At 42.3% G+C, this 17,134-nt stretch overlaps 1 protein-coding gene across 1 annotated transcript in view; it reads left to right on the top strand.

Annotated features, from left to right (window-relative positions):
* LOC124044030 (pre-mRNA-splicing factor CWC22 homolog) overlaps nt 1–17,134 on the top strand; it is a 50,478-nt gene that overhangs the window by 24,316 nt on the left and 9,028 nt on the right. The window contains exons 15-17 of the mRNA XM_046363342.1: nt 2,550–2,610; nt 14,593–14,670; nt 16,719–16,871. Coding sequence (XP_046219298.1) covers nt 2,550–2,610; nt 14,593–14,670; nt 16,719–16,871 — 292 coding nt within the window. The remainder of the gene's footprint in view (nt 1–2,549; nt 2,611–14,592; nt 14,671–16,718; nt 16,872–17,134) is intronic.

Below are 17,134 nucleotides of genomic sequence, written 5' to 3'. Positions count from 1 at the left end.
TCAATTACCCTTATTGAAATCCATCTTATTTTTTGTGTGTCCGTGCTGCCTGAATGTGGTTTTTCTGTAAACTAGAACTGCCAAACCACAGAACAGAATGGGAAAGGGTCCAGATCCAGGGATGTTTTCAGGAGAAATGGGGCAGTAGACCTTTCCTCGGGGACAAACCTAGGTGGCTGAAAATCACTGCATGTCCACGGCAGACAAGTCTGGAATGCAGTGTATTTAAAGCTGTATATTTGCTGAATGTTGTTTTTCTCTTAATTGAATGAACATTTGTGTTTTGCACACATTCATAATTAATTGGCATAAAACGTTTTATTAGGGTTAAGTTCTCAATGGCACATACTTCTGCAGAGCAGAATTTAATAGCATTGTGTTAAGGGATGTTGGGGTAGATTTGAAGAGAAACAGACTTGTCATTGTCCAGAGAGACAGGGGTGTTTTAAACCATGTTTTAGTGACTAGCTAAAACATTGCTGTTAGGGAGACTGCTGCAGCAAGGCTATTCATTCATACGCAGCAGCCCTGCTGAAGTCTAAGATCAGAATGCACCATGCTCTAGTTTCATCTTTTTGGGAAGTTTTCTCTCGTTGCGCTGGGTCTTTTTCATTAAAACACACTATAACAATACATTTGTCCAGGTAGTCCAATCACAGTTTCTTCCATTTTCTGCCTAATGAGTAAAACCTGGCCATAGAGGTCCAAGAGAATGGCAACCATTTTTTGCTATTTTTCTTAGTTTCTGCTTCTCTAAATCTGAGCTGGTCTTTTTCCAGCTGATGTAGGGTGTAGTAAGGAGAGAACAGAGCAGACTTGCTCTCAAGACGTTGCAGGTGGAAGGATGACACACTGCAGAGCAATCCACTTACACTCAGACACACTGCAATGTTTGGAAGAGCAGAGTGCATAGCCATCAACTGTCTCAGACATACTACCTCAGGGCCAGTCAGTGACCAGTCATATGTTGATGATGCTGAAACCTCCTCTTCTCTTAAGCCCTTTCAGATAAGAGGTTATACGTGTTTGCAGTCTATTTTTACCTTGTTTCTGAATTAAACGTCTTCAGGCCACTAATAGACAGGCTGAGTATTTGTATGTGCAGTGTAGGCCTCCCACATATTTGTATTACATGTGTTTGCATACTGCAATGCACCTTTGTATAAGCATGGGGACATAGACATTTGGCAAATTTGTGGCCTTCCAGGAAAGGTAAGTAGTTTGTCATAGCCTAGTTTGTCACATTTTCAATAATTCTTCCATAATTTTTGTCATATACTCAAATCAGTTTCCGTTGACCGGCTTGTCTGTCTCCATGTGATAAATAGCCACGCTGTACTCAATCTGAAAGAGGTAGTGCTGTGGTTCTCTCTAAGCCTTTTCACATAGCTATTTTTGGCTCACATTGGCCCAGTTCAACTCCACTTGGCCTATCTGGGTTTGGCGCTGTAGTGTGAGAAGGGTTTCTGTTCCAGCTGGTAGAAAGGCAGTAGCATCAACATGGATACAGGACTGAACTTTAGGAACCCTGATAAGTGATTACATAGGAAATTCGATGAGGCCTTGCTCTCTACTTTTTTTTATGGTCCTTCTGTAGCTCAGTTGGTAGAGCATGGCGCTTGTAACGCCAGGGTAGTGGGTTCGATCCCCGGGACCACCCATACGTAGAATGTATGCACACATGACTGTAAGTCGCTTTGGATAAAAGCGTCTGCTAAATGGCATATATTATTATTATTATATTATTTTACCTCTATGGATCCATGAATATAGCCGGTTTGATGCATAACCTGTGGAGTTCCACGCAGATCAGTGTCTCTTTCAAAAGGAGCTTATACAAATTGTCCTTTATGAATGTGATATAATAACATGTATGACATGTCACGTGTATTGAAGAAGGCTATATAACCGTATTGAAGAAGGCTATAGAATTATCCAACCTCTGTTTTAACAGCGTCCCATCAGAATTCCCCTGTCTAGTCGTGGTAAATGAAATGGTCAGGACAGCTTTCTAGAGTGTTGTGTGGTTTTGGACACGTGGACCGACAGTTGGCTCAGCAGTGTGTCTGTCTGGGTTTGTCAGCGGTTAGAGAAGAGATGCAGAATAGAATGCTGGTGGAAATGTATGAATGAAATGAGAGGTCCGTGGTGTTTACCACAGTTTTACACCATGTCTGAAGAATGCAGTCTTGCCTGCTTCCTAAATGCAGTTGGGTTGGATGGAATTTTCCAAAGTGATCAAACAACAAAATAAGACATTATTTTCCCCATGTTTGTTTATGGATATATTAAGTCTAAATGCGTACTGAATGTACTTCTAAAATAAACATGAGGGCAGATAAACTTTATTTTTTCTGTGTGATAAGTTAAAATTCCATCCAAGCAAAGACATAACCCTGCCTAGTGCCTGGACACTCTGTCCTAGTCCATATGGCATGATAAAGATGTTTGGAATATGATAATGCAAACTTATGCACATATTGGCTAATTATTATTGTCTTTATTAAGTCATGATGAATAGTGAATACATGTTTCTCTTCTTTCAACAGTTTGGATTTTGAAGAGTGTGCCCACAAATTGATCAAGATGGACTTTCCTGACAGCCAAACGGTAGGTTACAATACTTCTCCCAATACCCTTCCACCAGTAAACTTTCCCCCTAGCTGCCAGACTGACATATCATGGCCATCTAATCTAAAGAGCTTCCAGAGCTGTTTATCAAAACTTTTAGCTTCATCTAAATAGTTTCTGGTCTGCGGTCATCTTAATTTCCTTGTTTTGCGTCTTCGCCATGCCAAAGAAAGCCCTAGTTTAGGAACTGGGTGTTCCCCACTATGATTTAGTCAATAAAGTAGTTTGTTTCCCCGAAGTGTCCCATTTTTAACTGTGCCAGTTGTGGACATTGTAATAACACGCTTCAATATCTTGTAGTCTTTACAGTAGAACCCCAGTAGAGCGGAGAGGTTTAGAGACATCCTACACACCGTTAATGCACCTACACGTTTTATGTAATGCAACGCAGTGATTTACTGCCTGTGATTTATGTTACCTTAAAATAGCTGTGCGATAGGTCATGTTTTCTCGTGGCCAGCCTACAGTACACGTTTGTGGGTGGAAGTAATATTATGTGTTCGCTCTCATGTACCTGCACTCTGCAATATATCTAGTCTCTTATGCAATTGTAAGTTGGCTACTTCCATAAGAAATAAGTGTTGAAAATAAAGCTATGATGTGTAAGTAAATAGTGAAAGAAAATATACCCAGGCGTCTTTGATACATCTGTCTTTTCCCTGCTTTATAAAGGAATCACTGAGGTGTATATCATGGGTACACTGTGCTGTATAGCCACAGGGCCAGCAGTTGTATAACATATCAAATGGCTGCTTTTGTGAGCTTACTACTAGGTCACTTTTAACATCCAAATAATTCCTTAGTTTGTGCCCATCTAGGTATTTAGTGTAGGAAAAGAGTTGTGCATGATGAAGTTTACAGCTGTATTCATATAGTACTATAGCTATACTGTTATTCTTAAGCTTGTATTTATTTCTTTGGCTCGTGAATAAATGAAATACGAGACTACTTGGTTCATGTATTTGTAACGTGGTATTTTAATGAGCATGTTCTCTGAACCTATTGCTGTGTTTTGATCACCGCTTCTATATCAACTATCTTTGAAAAGAAAGGGTTCTGAAAAAGTGACGTTTCTTTTTTTGCTGAGTTTTCATTTTTCTTGCGCAGTCTTTTTAGGTGTCTCTTTCTCCCCTTCTCTCTTTCACTCTTGCCTACTACCCTTTCCCCTATCTTTGTTACCATAGCAGTCACAGATAATTAGAGATTGAAGAAGATGGAGAAAGGTCTTTGTATTAAATGCGTAGACGAAGGTCTTTACGTGAGGTGTGACGAGCGACTGAGTGCTGATGGGCTGTTCACACGGTGCTGTCATTTAGGGACAAGACACTTAAATCCGATTTTAAACAGGTTGACCTACATATTCGGCAGATCCTGTCTGGCTGAAACGCAAGGTCATTAGACTGGAGGGGAACACAAGAATTGTGGTTGCTCTATATCCTCTCTTGATTATGTAATTACATTTACATTTTAGTAGAGCTGACCCCATTTCGTCGATAGGCTGTTGGTCACCCAATATTTATTTTGTCATGGTGCACAAGACACCTGTCTCAGTGGACTAATACATTGTGGATGGCACTTTCCATCACCCGAAGACAGGGCTCTCTAACCCTGTTCATGGAGAGCTACTGTCCTGTAGGTTTTTGCTCCAACCCCAATCTGCCACATCTGATTCTAATTAGCTGGTTGATAAAATGAATCATGTTAGTTACAACTGGGGTTGGAGTGAACCTACATGAGAGTAGCTCTCTAGGAACCGAGTTGGAGAGCCCTACCCTAAGACATGTGATACTGAAGTTGTATATCGTTATATTATGTAAAAATATAATGAAGCAACACTAATAAATCTAATACTATTTTATAACACGTGCTTTCTCCTGCGTTGGATACGATCACTGTTTCAGATCCACGGACATTCTTCAGTGCGCAGTAGAATTGGCAACTTTCCCTATGTTGCTATGTGCATAATAGCAAAGGTAACCATCATAACCATCGGGGCGTAACCATCGGGCAGCACGGTAGCCTAGTGGTTAGAGCGGTGGACTAGTAACCGGAAGGTTACAAGTTCAAACCCCTCTTAACTGACTTGCCTAGTTAAATAAAGGTCAAATTTAAAAAAATATTGGGATTTAGAACAATGTGGCAGAGGCAGCAGAGACTAGGAAACAGCCCTTGCCTTAGCCTAATTGTCTAAGAAAGTTGAGGAGAGAGGTAACCCCAACTTAATTAGGTCTATAATTAATAACTGTTAAATGTGCCTGGCTTTATAAATCATCCATATATATAGAAATAAGACATTGCTTTGTTCCCTTTTTGAGTGTGTGTGTTTTAATAGCTTACTGATTCCATGATCACCAAGCCTCATGCAATGGCAAAATGTTGGATAAAGCAATTTCACAGATTCGTCTGTTTTTTTTAAATCTTTGCAATGCTATAATAAAGGCTTTACAATTGTTTTAGTTAGAACAGACTGGTATTACGTTTAATTTATTTAGTGTTTACACTGTTCCAAACAGGCAGAATAATATAATAATCTAACAGCACCTGTTTGTCATGCAGCTCCTGCTCCTATATCCTCCCTTTTCTTGATTTCCTTATTGTTATTATTACAATTATTATTATGATAATCATTATAATAATAAGTAATGTCGTTATGAGTAGGCTTTGTATAGTATCTTTGTATAACCACCTAGCTGTAGGCCTGTTTAGTCTAAATACTGTAACTTACTTAGGCCTATATTTCAATATATAGGCTACTGTATCAATCAATCATTAATTTGTTCATGCCATCACAGCATACGAGACATTCATGCAATTCACGAATGTGAGCAACTGTTTCTTTTCTGCTATAATAAATTGGTCAGAACAGACTCTGGTAAGAGCAACTGTTTGGCACTATTTGGCACACAATACTCACGCAAAGCTTGCTCCTATACCCTCATTTATCTTGATCTCTAGTAGTTTCCACAAATAAGTCTGACTTCCCCTTTCCCTCCTGAACAACCAGTAAACATTTGCCTGTTTCAAGTTCCTTTTTTTCACGTCCTCCGCATCCATTTTGCTGTCACTTGTTACTGTGTTCTGAATTTATGTTCTGAATTTATGTGATGTATGATAGGGCCTGACCTATAGTCTATGTTTCACATGCATGAGATGTGTACATGTTTCACATAAAGAGAGCAAGGGTTGAGGGAAAGTTTTTCCCAAACAAATAGACGATATCAGTGACAGCACTTGTCAGTCAGAAACAAGTAAAACTAAATCGCTGAAATGGTGCAGCTTCAGCACGGACGGCGCAATAAACACTTGCTCTGGTGCCCTTTTTCTGCAGTAGGGAGGAGAGTGAGACAACGTTCGCCAGTCACACATTCACTCGTCATTTAAGTGTGACCGTCGGGCTCTTTTTTGGGGTAATTTGTTTCTTAATTATTTAATCTAACAGTGTGCTTAAAACATCAGACATGCTCGGTGCATATGTATTTGATTATATTCAAACACATAGGGTTGTGTCCAACATATGGAAAATAAGGTTAAAAAAACAGGAGGAATCTCGGTCGACCAAGATGATTATTTATTTGAGTTGGACAGCCCTACATTTTATGCAGAGCGACTTGCAGGACCAAGGGCACATAGGCAGATTTTTTTGTTACCTAGTCTGCTTGGGGATTCTAACCAGCGCCTTTTTGGTTACTGGCCACACGCTCTTAACCACTAGTCTACCTGCCACCCACATTGAAGGCCAGTTTCCTGGATTCCGATCAAGCCTGCTCCAGGGCACCTTAGAAAGAAATTAAAATGGTGATTTTTTTTTTTTCCACTGACCATGCTGTTTAGTCCGGGACTAGGTTTAGGCTAATCTGGATCAGATAAACTGACCCTCAATGACTTTCAGTCCTCTGTGTCAATGTATAGTATAATGCCATAACTGGGATGAGCCTTTAAGCATCGTACCATCACCAGGCCAATATTGCTAGATAGGCCTATATGACAGTCGCACAGCTTATTAGTCATTCATTTCTATGTGGTGTGAACTGTGACGCAAACTTAATAAAGGAGATGAGCTGTGTGTGGTTGATTATCAGTTCTATCACCTCTTTCTGTCTACTAGTCTGGCACCATGTAGCTGACTTGACAGCAGGCCTAATTATTGCCCTTTATTATTATCAGCAGTGAGAGCTAACATGTATTTTTTTTTTAAGGGGAGTGAGTGAGTGAATGAATAATTAATTAATGAATCAGTGTCAGTCGTTTCTACAGCTAGGTGTCTCATTGTTCACAGCACCCCTGCCTGCCTCTCCATGCTTCACCGTGAAGGTTTGTTCTGCTAGAAAAAAACAAAGATTGAGATTGTTGGCCCAGCTTTATCAATCAGAAATCAAATCAAATTTTATTTGTCACATACACATGGTTAGCAGATGTTAATGCGAGTGTAGCGAAATGCTTGTGCTTCTAGTTCCGACAATGCAGTGATAACCAACAAGTAATCTAACTAACAATTCCAAAACTACTGTCTTATACACAGTGTAAGGGGATAAAGAATATGTACATAAGGATATATGAATGAGTGATGGTACAGAGCAGCATACAGTAGATGGTATCGAGTACAGTATATACATATGAGATGAGTATGTAGACAAAGTAAACAAAGTGGCATAGTTAAAGTGGCTAGTGATACATGTATTACATAAGGATGCAGTCGATGATATAGAGTACAGTATATACGTATGCATATGAGATGAATAATGTAGGGTAGGTAACATTATATAAGGTAGCATTGTTTAAAGTGGCTAGTGATATATTTACATAATTTCCCATCAATTCCCATTATTAAAGTGGCTGGAGTTGGGTCAGTGTCAATGACAGTGTGTTGGCAGCAGCCACTCAATGTTAGTGGTGGCTGTTTAACAGTCTGATGGCCTTGAGATAGAAGCTGTTTTTCATTCTCTCGGTCCCAGCTTTGATGCACCTGTACTGACCTCGCCTTCTGGATGAGGGGTGAACAGGCAGTGGCTCGGGTGGTTGATGTCCTTGATGATCTTTATGGCCTTCCTGTAACATCGGGTGGTGTAGGTGTCCTGGAGGGCAGGTAGTTTGCCCCCAGGGATGCGTTGTGCAGACCTCACTACCCTCTGGAGAGCCTTACGGTTGAGGGCGGAGCAGTTGCCGTACCAGGCGGTGATACAGCCCGCCAGGATGCTCTCGATTGTGCATCTGTAGAAGTTTGTGAGTGCTTTTGGTGACAAGCCGAATTTCTTCAGCCTCCTGAGGTTGAAGAGGCGCTGCTGCGCCTTCTTCACGACGCTGTCAGTGTGAGTGGACCAATTCAGTTTGTCTGTGATGTGTATGCCGAGGAACTTAAAACTTGCTACCCTCTCCACTACTGTTCCATCGATGTGGATAGGGGGGTGTTCCCTCTGCTGTTTCCTGAAGTCCACAATCATCTCCTTAGTTTTGTTGACGTTGAGTGTGATGTTATTTTCCTGACACCACACTCCGAGGGCCCTCACCTCCTCCCTGTAGGCAGTCTCGTCGTTGTTGGTAATCAAGCCTACCACTGTTGTGTCGTCCGCAAACTTGATGATTGAGTTGGAGGCGTGCGTGGCCACGCAGTCGTGGGTGAACAGGGAGTACAGGAGAGATTTAAATATTTTAAATGTTTATATGGAGATTTACAAGTTTTACATGCATTTTACTTGCTCATACCGGAATGACATGCTTTCATAAAAGTACGCTTGCTGTGAAATATATTGCAAAAATGTACATTTCAGCTAGGATTGTTTTTCACCTTGTGAACACACCAATGTTATCAGTTTAGTCTTTCGGCTGATGAGTCTCCGATTGTCTAGGGTTGGTTTAGAAATGTTATGCTGTTGTATTTAAGAGTTTGTAGGATTTGTTTCATTTTCAGCCTCCTATGATGCTGCAGCATGGAGTGAGACCCTTTTGGCCTTTATCTACAGTGCCTTCGGAAAGTATTCCAGCCCCCTTGACCTTTCCCACATTTTTAGGTCACAGCCTTATTCTAAAATATATTCAATTGTATTTTTTCCTCATCAATCTACACACAATACTCCATAATGACAAAGGAAAAAAAATATATTTTTTGTGCTAATTTCTTACAATAAAAACATGGAAATATGACATTTTACATAAGTACAAGTTTGGCACACCTGTATTTGGAGAGTTTCTCCCATTTCTTCTCTGCAGATCCTCTCAAGCTCTGTCAGGTTGGATGGGGAGCGTCGCTGCACAGCTATTTTATGGTCTCCCCAGAGATGTTTGATCAGGTTCAAGTCTGGGCTCTGGCCACTCGAGGATATTGAGACTTGTCCCAAAGCCACTCCTGCGTTGTCTTGGCTGTGTGGTTAGGGTAATTGACATGTTGGAAGGTGAACCCTGACCCCAGTCTGATGTCCTGAGCACTCTGGAGCAGGTTTTCATCAAGGATCTCTCTGTACTTCGCTCCATTCATATTTCCCTTGTTACTGACTAGTCTCCCAGTCCCTGCTGCTGAAAAACATCCCCACAGTGTGACGCTATCACCACCATGCTTCAACGTAGGGATGGTGCCAGGTTTCCTCCAGACGTGACGCTTGGCATTCAGGCCAAAGAGTTCAATCTTGGTTTCATCAGACCAGAGAATCTTGTTTCTCATGTTCTGAGAGTCTTTAGGTGCCATTTGGTAAACTCCAAGCCAACTGTCATGTGCATTTCACTGAGGAGTGGCTTCTGTCTGTCCACTGTACTGTAAAGGCCTGATTGGTGGAGTGCTGCAGAGATGGTTGTTTTTCTGGAAGGTTCTCCAATCTCCACAGAGGAGTGCATTCAGCGTGACCATCAGGTTCTTGGTCACCTCCCTGACCAAGGCCCTTCTCTCCCAATTGCTCAGTTTGGCAGGGCAGCCAGCTCTAGGAAGAGTTTTAGTGCTTCCAAACTGACTCCATTTTAGAATGGAGGCTGCTGTTTTTCTTGGACCTTGAATGCTGCAGAAATTTGTTGGTACCCTTACCCAGATCTGTTCATTAACACAAACCTAGTCTCTGAGCTTTACGGACAATTCCTTCGACCTCATGGCTTGTTTTTTTGTCGGATATGCAATATCAACTGTGGGACCTTATATAGACAGGTGTGTGCCTTTCCAAATCACTTCCAATCAGTTGAATTTACCACATGTGGACTCCAATAAAGTTGTAGAAACATCTGAAGGATGATCAATGGACACAGAATGCATCTGAGCTCAATTTCGTCTCTCATAGCAAAGAGGCTGAATACTTTCTTTGCAGCCCAGAGAAATACCATAGTAAGCTGCAGGGATGGTCAGAGCTGCATTGGTTTTTGGGAAGAAATTGCTCAGTAAATGAACCCAAAGCATGACTGCTGTCTTTCCATGTCCACAAACTGCTTTCATGATAATGAACCAAATGTTATTTAAAGTTAACTCTTTAATGCTGCTGGGAAGCATGCACACATAGAACCATATAGACATAGTTCTCTATGTCTGCATATATAATCCTTACACTTCCTATAGAGCCGACCTTAGCAAGTAATACCCACCCAGCTGCAAGGACTCAGAGTGTCAGTGATGGAGCTTTCTGCGCTCACAACCAGGTGGACAAGGACACACACACATTCTATAATTCACATATTCTAGGCTATGGGTACACATTCATTTAGAGAATTCCTTGGACCGACAGCCAAGTGGATAGGATAATAACGGAGACCTTGAGCTTATGGACTGCTCAATATCTTAGCTGTGATTGTATAGACACATTAGAAAAGCTAATGACTGAAGCAGTGATTGTCAACCAATTCACAGCCACCGCAGAGTATAGCCCGTTTCTCTTCTCACGGCTCACTGGACTGTGGACACACAGAAACGCTGCCTGTCTGCCTCCGTTTTAAAGGAGAACAGATAGTTTGAAATCGGAAGTTTACTTACACTTAGTTTGGAGTCATTAAAACATTTTTCAACCACTCCACACATTTCTTGTTAACAAAATCTAGTTTTGGCAAGTTGGTAAGGACATCTACTTTGTGCAATACACAAGTAGTTTTTCCAACTTGTAATTCACTGTATCACAATTCCAGAGGGTCAGAAGTTTACATACGCTAAGTTGGCTGTGCCTTAAAACAGCTTGGAAAATTCCAGAAAATTATGTCATGGCTTTAGAAGCTTCCGATGGACTAATTGACATCATTTGAGTCAATTGGAGGTGTACCTGTGAATGTATTTCAAGGCCTATCTTCAATCCCAGTGCCTCTTTGCTTGACATCATGAGAAAATTAAAAGAAATCAGCCAAGACCTCAGAAAAAAAACCCATTGTAGACCGCCACAATTCTAGTTCATCATTGGGAGCAACGTTCATCGGTACAAGCAATAGTACTTAAGCATAAACACCATGGGACCACACAGCCGTCATACTGCTCAGGAAGGAGACATGTTCTGTCTCCTAGAGATGAACGTACTTTGGTGCGAAAAGTGCAAATCAATCCCAGAACAACAGCAGAGGACCTTGTGAAGATGCTGGAGGAAACAGTTACAGAAGTATCTATGGCCACAGTTAAACAAGTCCTATATTTACATGATCTGAAAGGCTGTTCAACAAAGATAAAGCCACTGCTCCAAAACCGCCATTAAAAAGCGAGACTACGGTTTGCAACTGCACATTGGGACAAAGATTGTACTATTTGGGGAAATGTCCTCTGGTCTGATGAAACCAAAAATTGAACTGCTTGGCCATAATGACCATTATGTTTGGAGGAGAAAGGGGGAGGCTTGCAAGCCGAAGAATACCATCCCAACTGTGAAGCACGGGGGTCGCAGCATCGAATACAAGTGTAGACCTTACCGTGAAATGCTTACTTACAAGCCCTTTACCAACACTGCAGTTGAAGAGTTTTAATAAAATATTTACCAAATGAACTAAAGCAAAAAGTAACACAATAACGCTGAGCTGTATTTTACAGCTGAGCTGCATAGCCCAATCTGCGTCCTCTTTCCCTCTCTTTTCTTCACGCAAATGACTGGCATTTGGGCCTGTTCCCGGGAAAGCACTAAATAAGTTACAAACAATGCAAAAAAACGAACAATATAGCACAGTTGGTTAGGAGCATGTGAAACTTCAGCCATCCTCTTCGGCGCCAAGTACTTCCACTCGCTTCCGTTCAGCCATGAGCATTAGTGAGGTCGGGCACTGATGATAGGCCTGTCTCGCAGTCGGCGTTCCAATTCATCCCAAAAGTGTTTGATGGGGTTGAGGTCAGGGCTCCATGCAGGTCAATCAAGTTCTTCCACACCAATCTCTACAAACCATTTCTTTATGTACCTTGCTTTGTCAGGGATGTGAACTAGTCACCTTTTGGTGAAATTCACCGTTATGAATCAAAAATAGGTGACCTACATGATTCGTGTAGATCCGATTTAGAAAAGTGGGGGGCATTGGATCACTACTGGCTGTAAGTGAACAAGTGATGTGCATTTGGAGCAACGCTGTCTGTATCCAACTCTCAGCCAATTGTTCACATAACAGAATGCAGCGCAGCACATGACTGAAGAAATAGGCAACCAACTTACTAGTCACAGCATCCGTAGCCTTGTGCACTTGATCGATGTCTGCTATACTAGCTACTATAATAGAGAGAAAATAGAATGCCTGTTTGTTTCATTATATTTCTACTTTAAGAAGTTTTTTTTCCTAAGTGCAATATTTAGATGTGTGTGGTCACAAGCATTCTGTTATAAAGGCTGTCATGGTTAACTGCAATAATAGTTTATTGTTTTTTTCTCAAGACGTGTCATTTTCAGTAAAGTCTAGGCAACAAATAACATTGGATTGCTTTCTTTATTTTTTTTAGCTGTGAGTTAGGTTCACATTAACCACTTGATCATGTAGATCATATTCTTTGTTTAATTAGTTAACCTGCATTTCCCTCTATCAGGGATTCTTTTTGCATGTTTCAGTGCAACAACAACAAAAAAGTCACCCTTTTGGGCCCTCAGCAGTTTGCATCCCTGTTTGTGCATTGTAATGCTGAAACAGGCATGGGCCTTACACAAATTTGTTTCCACAAAGTTGGAAGCACAGAGTCATCTAGAATGTCATTGTATGCTGTAGCATTAAGGTTTCCCTTCACTGGTACTAAGGGGCCTAGCCCGAACCATGAAAAACAGCCCCAGACCATTTTTCCACCTACACCAAATTTTACAGTTGGCACTATTCATTCGGGAAGGTAGCGTTCTCCTGGCGTCCGCCAAACCCATATTAGTCCGTCGGACTGCCAGATGTTGAAGCGGGATTTGTCACTCCAGAGAAAGCGTTTCCACTGGCGGTGAGCTTTACACCACTCCAGCCGACATTTGGGATTGTACGTGGTGATTTTAGGCTTGTGTACAGCTGCTCAGCCATGGAAACCCATTCCCTGAAGCACCCCGACTAACAGTTATTGTGCTGACGTTGCTTCAAGAGGCAGTTTGGAACTCTGTAGTGAGTGTTCCAACCGAGGACAGACCATTTTTGCGTGCTACGCATTTCAGCACTCGGCGGTCCCGTTCTGTGTGCTTGTGTGGCCTACCACTTCGCACCTAGGCTGTTGTTGCTCCTTCCACTTCACAATAACAGTGATTACAGTTGACCAGGGCAGCTTTAGCAGGACAGCAATCTCTAAAATCCCCTCTCTGTGTCCGTGTGCCCGAGATTAAAGCATTTTTTTTATTCAACATGATTCTGGACTTCTGTGCCCAAAAGAGGACCTATGAGAAGTAGCAGCAAAGGTTGGACAAACTCCATATTTTAATGCCCATGATTTTGGAATTAAATGTTCAACGAACAAGTGTCCACATACTTTTCATCATGTAGTGTATCATATTAAAACTGCAAACATTTCTCTCCACCCTATGGCAAAATGTGTAGAATTGTAGGAAATTAACTAATTTCCTGCCACAAAAGTTTGCTTAGGGACCCCAAAAGGTTGGACCTGGGTATGGATGTGGGTATGCAGACCCACAAACCACTGCATCCCCTCATGATGCGTTACGATTTCATGTGGCCCCCACCCGATCAAAGTTGCCCATCCCTAAACAAGGGAATAGGGTGCCATTTGGGAGGTACCCTCAATGTCCTCCGGGTGGAAAGCAGCTGAGATGAGATAGGGGACAGACGGCAGTCTCATTGCATTCCCATCGTGTTACCAGGCATGGACGGCGTGTGAATCGGGCACACTGTATGAACATCACACTTTCAATCTCTGTATCACACAACAACATAAGTCTCCTGATGCTTCTGCCGGGGCTTCCTCTGTGGCAGAGCGAGAGACCGTCGCCAGACAGAATGGCTTCTCAGTAACAAACTATACATATAGCGCCTAGCCTCATACCCATCATTATTATAATAACTGTGCTGAGACATTGATGTGTTGTGTTATCTGAATGTGTTCATATTTTAGTCAAACAAATAGCAAATACATTTTCCCATCTCCATATCATAGTTCTCCTATTATTAGCCCAAGATATTTACTTTCTCCTATCTCTCCTCACTACCAGTGTCATTTTGTCATGGCCTGTCCAGGACATTAGTGTGAAGATTGATCATACCGCAGCCCATGGTCGCCCAAGGCTGGCTTCCTCATCGAAAATATAATCTTATGAAATCAATAACCTGCTTGGCTGGGATAATTGTTGGAGAATGAGAGAGGAAAGACAATGGCTCTGTCCAAAATGGCACCCTATTTCTACAGCGCACTACATTTGACCAGGCCCAAATGGCATTATGTAGAGAATAGGGTCCTATTTCAGAAGCAGCCTCTGGCTGGCTGCAGGAGGTTGTAACAGATGGGTCTCCACTCCAGGCCAGTACAAGGTATTTTCTATCCCCCGTAGGTGCAGCCCTGCCTGGCTCGGCCAGCATCGCCTCTCTATGTCCATGTGCCAGGGATTAAAGCTATTTTTGTGTGTCTTCTCTCAACAGAAAGAGCTGTGCAACATGATTCTGGACTGCTGTGCCCAACAGAGGACATACGAGAAGTTCTTTGGTCTTCTAGCAGGGGTAAGTAGACCAAATTAATATATTTTACATGTTTTATTATATGAAATATAACAAAATATAACCACAATATATACTTCTCAAAAAAATAAATGGAACACTAAAATACACATTCTAGATCTGAATGAATGAAATATTCTTATTAAATACTTTTTCTTTACATAGTTGAATGTTATGACAACAGAATCACACAACAATTGTCAATGGAAATCAAATTTATCAACCCATGGCGGTCTGGATTTGGAGTCACACAAAATTAAAGTGGAAAACCACACTACAGGCTGATCCAACGTTGATGTAATGTCTTTAAAACAAGTCAAAATGTGGCTCAGTAGTGTGTGTGGCCTCCACGTGCCTGTATGACCTCCCTACAATGCCTGGGCATGCTCCTGATGAGGTGGGGGATGGTCTTCTGAGGGATCTCCTCCCAAACCTGGACTAAAGCATCCGCCAACTCCTGGACAATCTGTGGTGCAACATGTCGTTGGTGGATGGAGCGAGACATGATGTCCCAGATGTGCTCAATTGGATTCAGGTCTGGGGAATGGGCGGGCCAGTCCATAGCATCAATGCCTTCCTCTTGCAGGAGCTGCTGACACACTCCAGCCACATGAGGTCTAGCATTGTCTTGCATTAGGAGGAATCCAGTGCCATCCGCACCAGCATATGGTCTCACAAGTGGTCTGAGGATCTCATCTCGGTACCTAATGGCAGTCAGGCTTCCTCTGGCGAGCACATGGAGGGCTATGTGGCCCCCCCAAAGAAATGCCACCCCACACCATAACTGACCCACCGCCAAACCGGTCATGCTGGAGGATGTTGCAGGCAGCAGAACGTTCTCCACTGCGTCTCCAGACTCTGTCACGTCTGTCACGTGCTCAGTGTGAACCTGATTTCATCTGTGAAGAGCACGGCGCCAGTGGTGAATTTGCCAATCTTGGTGTTCTCTGGCAAATGCCAAACGTCCTGCACGGTGTTGGGCTGTAAGCACAACCCCCACCTGTGGACGTCGGGCCCTCATACCACCCTCATGGAGCCAGTTTCTGACCGTTTGAGCAGACACATGCACATTTGTGGCCTGCTGGAGGTCATTTTGCAGGGCTCTGGCAGTGCTTCTCCTGCTCCTCCTTGCACAAAGGCGAAGTTAGCGGTCCTGCTGCTGGGTTGTTGCCCTCCTACGGCCTCCTCCACGCCTCCTGATGTACTGGCCTGTCTCCTGGTAGCGCCTCCATGCTCTGGACACTACGCTGACAGACACAGCAAACCTTCTTGCCACAGCTCGCATTAATGTGCCATCCTGGATGAGCTGCACTACCTGAGCCACTTGTGTGGGTTGTAGACTCTGTCTCATGCTACCACTAGAGTGAAAGCACCGCCAGCATTCAAAAGTGACCAAAACATCAGCCAGGAAGCATAGGAACTGAGAAGTGGTCTGTGGTTATCACCTGCAGAACCACTCCTTTATTGGGGGTGTCTTGCTAATTACCTATAATTTCCACCTGTTATCTATTCCATTTGCACAACAGCATGTGACATTTATTGTCAATCAGTGTTGCTTCCTAAGTGGACAGTTTGATTTCATAGAATTGTGTTTGACTTGGAGTTACATTGTTGTTTAAGTGTTTCCTTTATTTTTTGAGCAGTGTATATTTCATAGTAGCGGCAGGTAGCCTAGCGGTTAAGAGCGTTGGGCCAGTAACCGAAAGGTCACTGGTTCGAATCCCTGAGCCGACTGAATTAAACATCTGTCAAGGCATTTAACCCTAATTGCTCGTGTAAGTCACTCTGAATAAGAGTGTCTGCTAAATTACTAAAATGTAATACTTTTTTATGCCTGAGACATTCTTTTATTTAGTTGAAATCTGTTTATGTTGCATGGGGAAAATGGCAATTTCATCACCTTTGAAATTACATTTGTTGGTAAGCTTTAAGGTACAGTAGTACAGTTCACTAATGTGGCCTTTAACACTCTCATGCAAGAGCACTAAGTTTAAAAACAACTTTATTCTATGATCAACTAACATTTTTAACCGTGACTGTTATTTTCTCAGAGGTTTTGTCTGCTGAAGAAGGACTACATGGAGAGTTTTGAGGCCATCTTCATGGAGCAGTATGAAACCATCCATCGCCTAGAGACCAATAAACTGAGGAACGTTGCTAGAATGTTCGCCCATCTCTTGTACACAGACTCAGTCCCGTGGAGTGTACGTATTGTTGCTCTCTACGGCGCCCTATTCCCTATATGGTGCACTTATAACCAGTAGAAAATATACAGTACCAGTCACAAGTTTGGACACCTACTCATTCCAGGGGTTTTCTTTATTTTGACTATTTTCTACATTGTAGAATCAAACTGACGATGTCAAGACTATGAAATGACACTTATGGAATCATGTAGTAACCAAAAACGTGTTAAATTAAAATATTTTTTAGATTCTTCAAAGTAACCACCCTTTGCCTTGACAGC

This window comes from Oncorhynchus gorbuscha, linkage group LG09 (genome assembly GCF_021184085.1).
Source record: "Oncorhynchus gorbuscha isolate QuinsamMale2020 ecotype Even-year linkage group LG09, OgorEven_v1.0, whole genome shotgun sequence".
Taxonomy (NCBI): domain Eukaryota; kingdom Metazoa; phylum Chordata; class Actinopteri; order Salmoniformes; family Salmonidae; genus Oncorhynchus; species Oncorhynchus gorbuscha.
The sequence above is the reverse complement of the archived record's forward strand: the minus strand, read 5'-3'. Positions and strand labels throughout refer to the sequence as shown.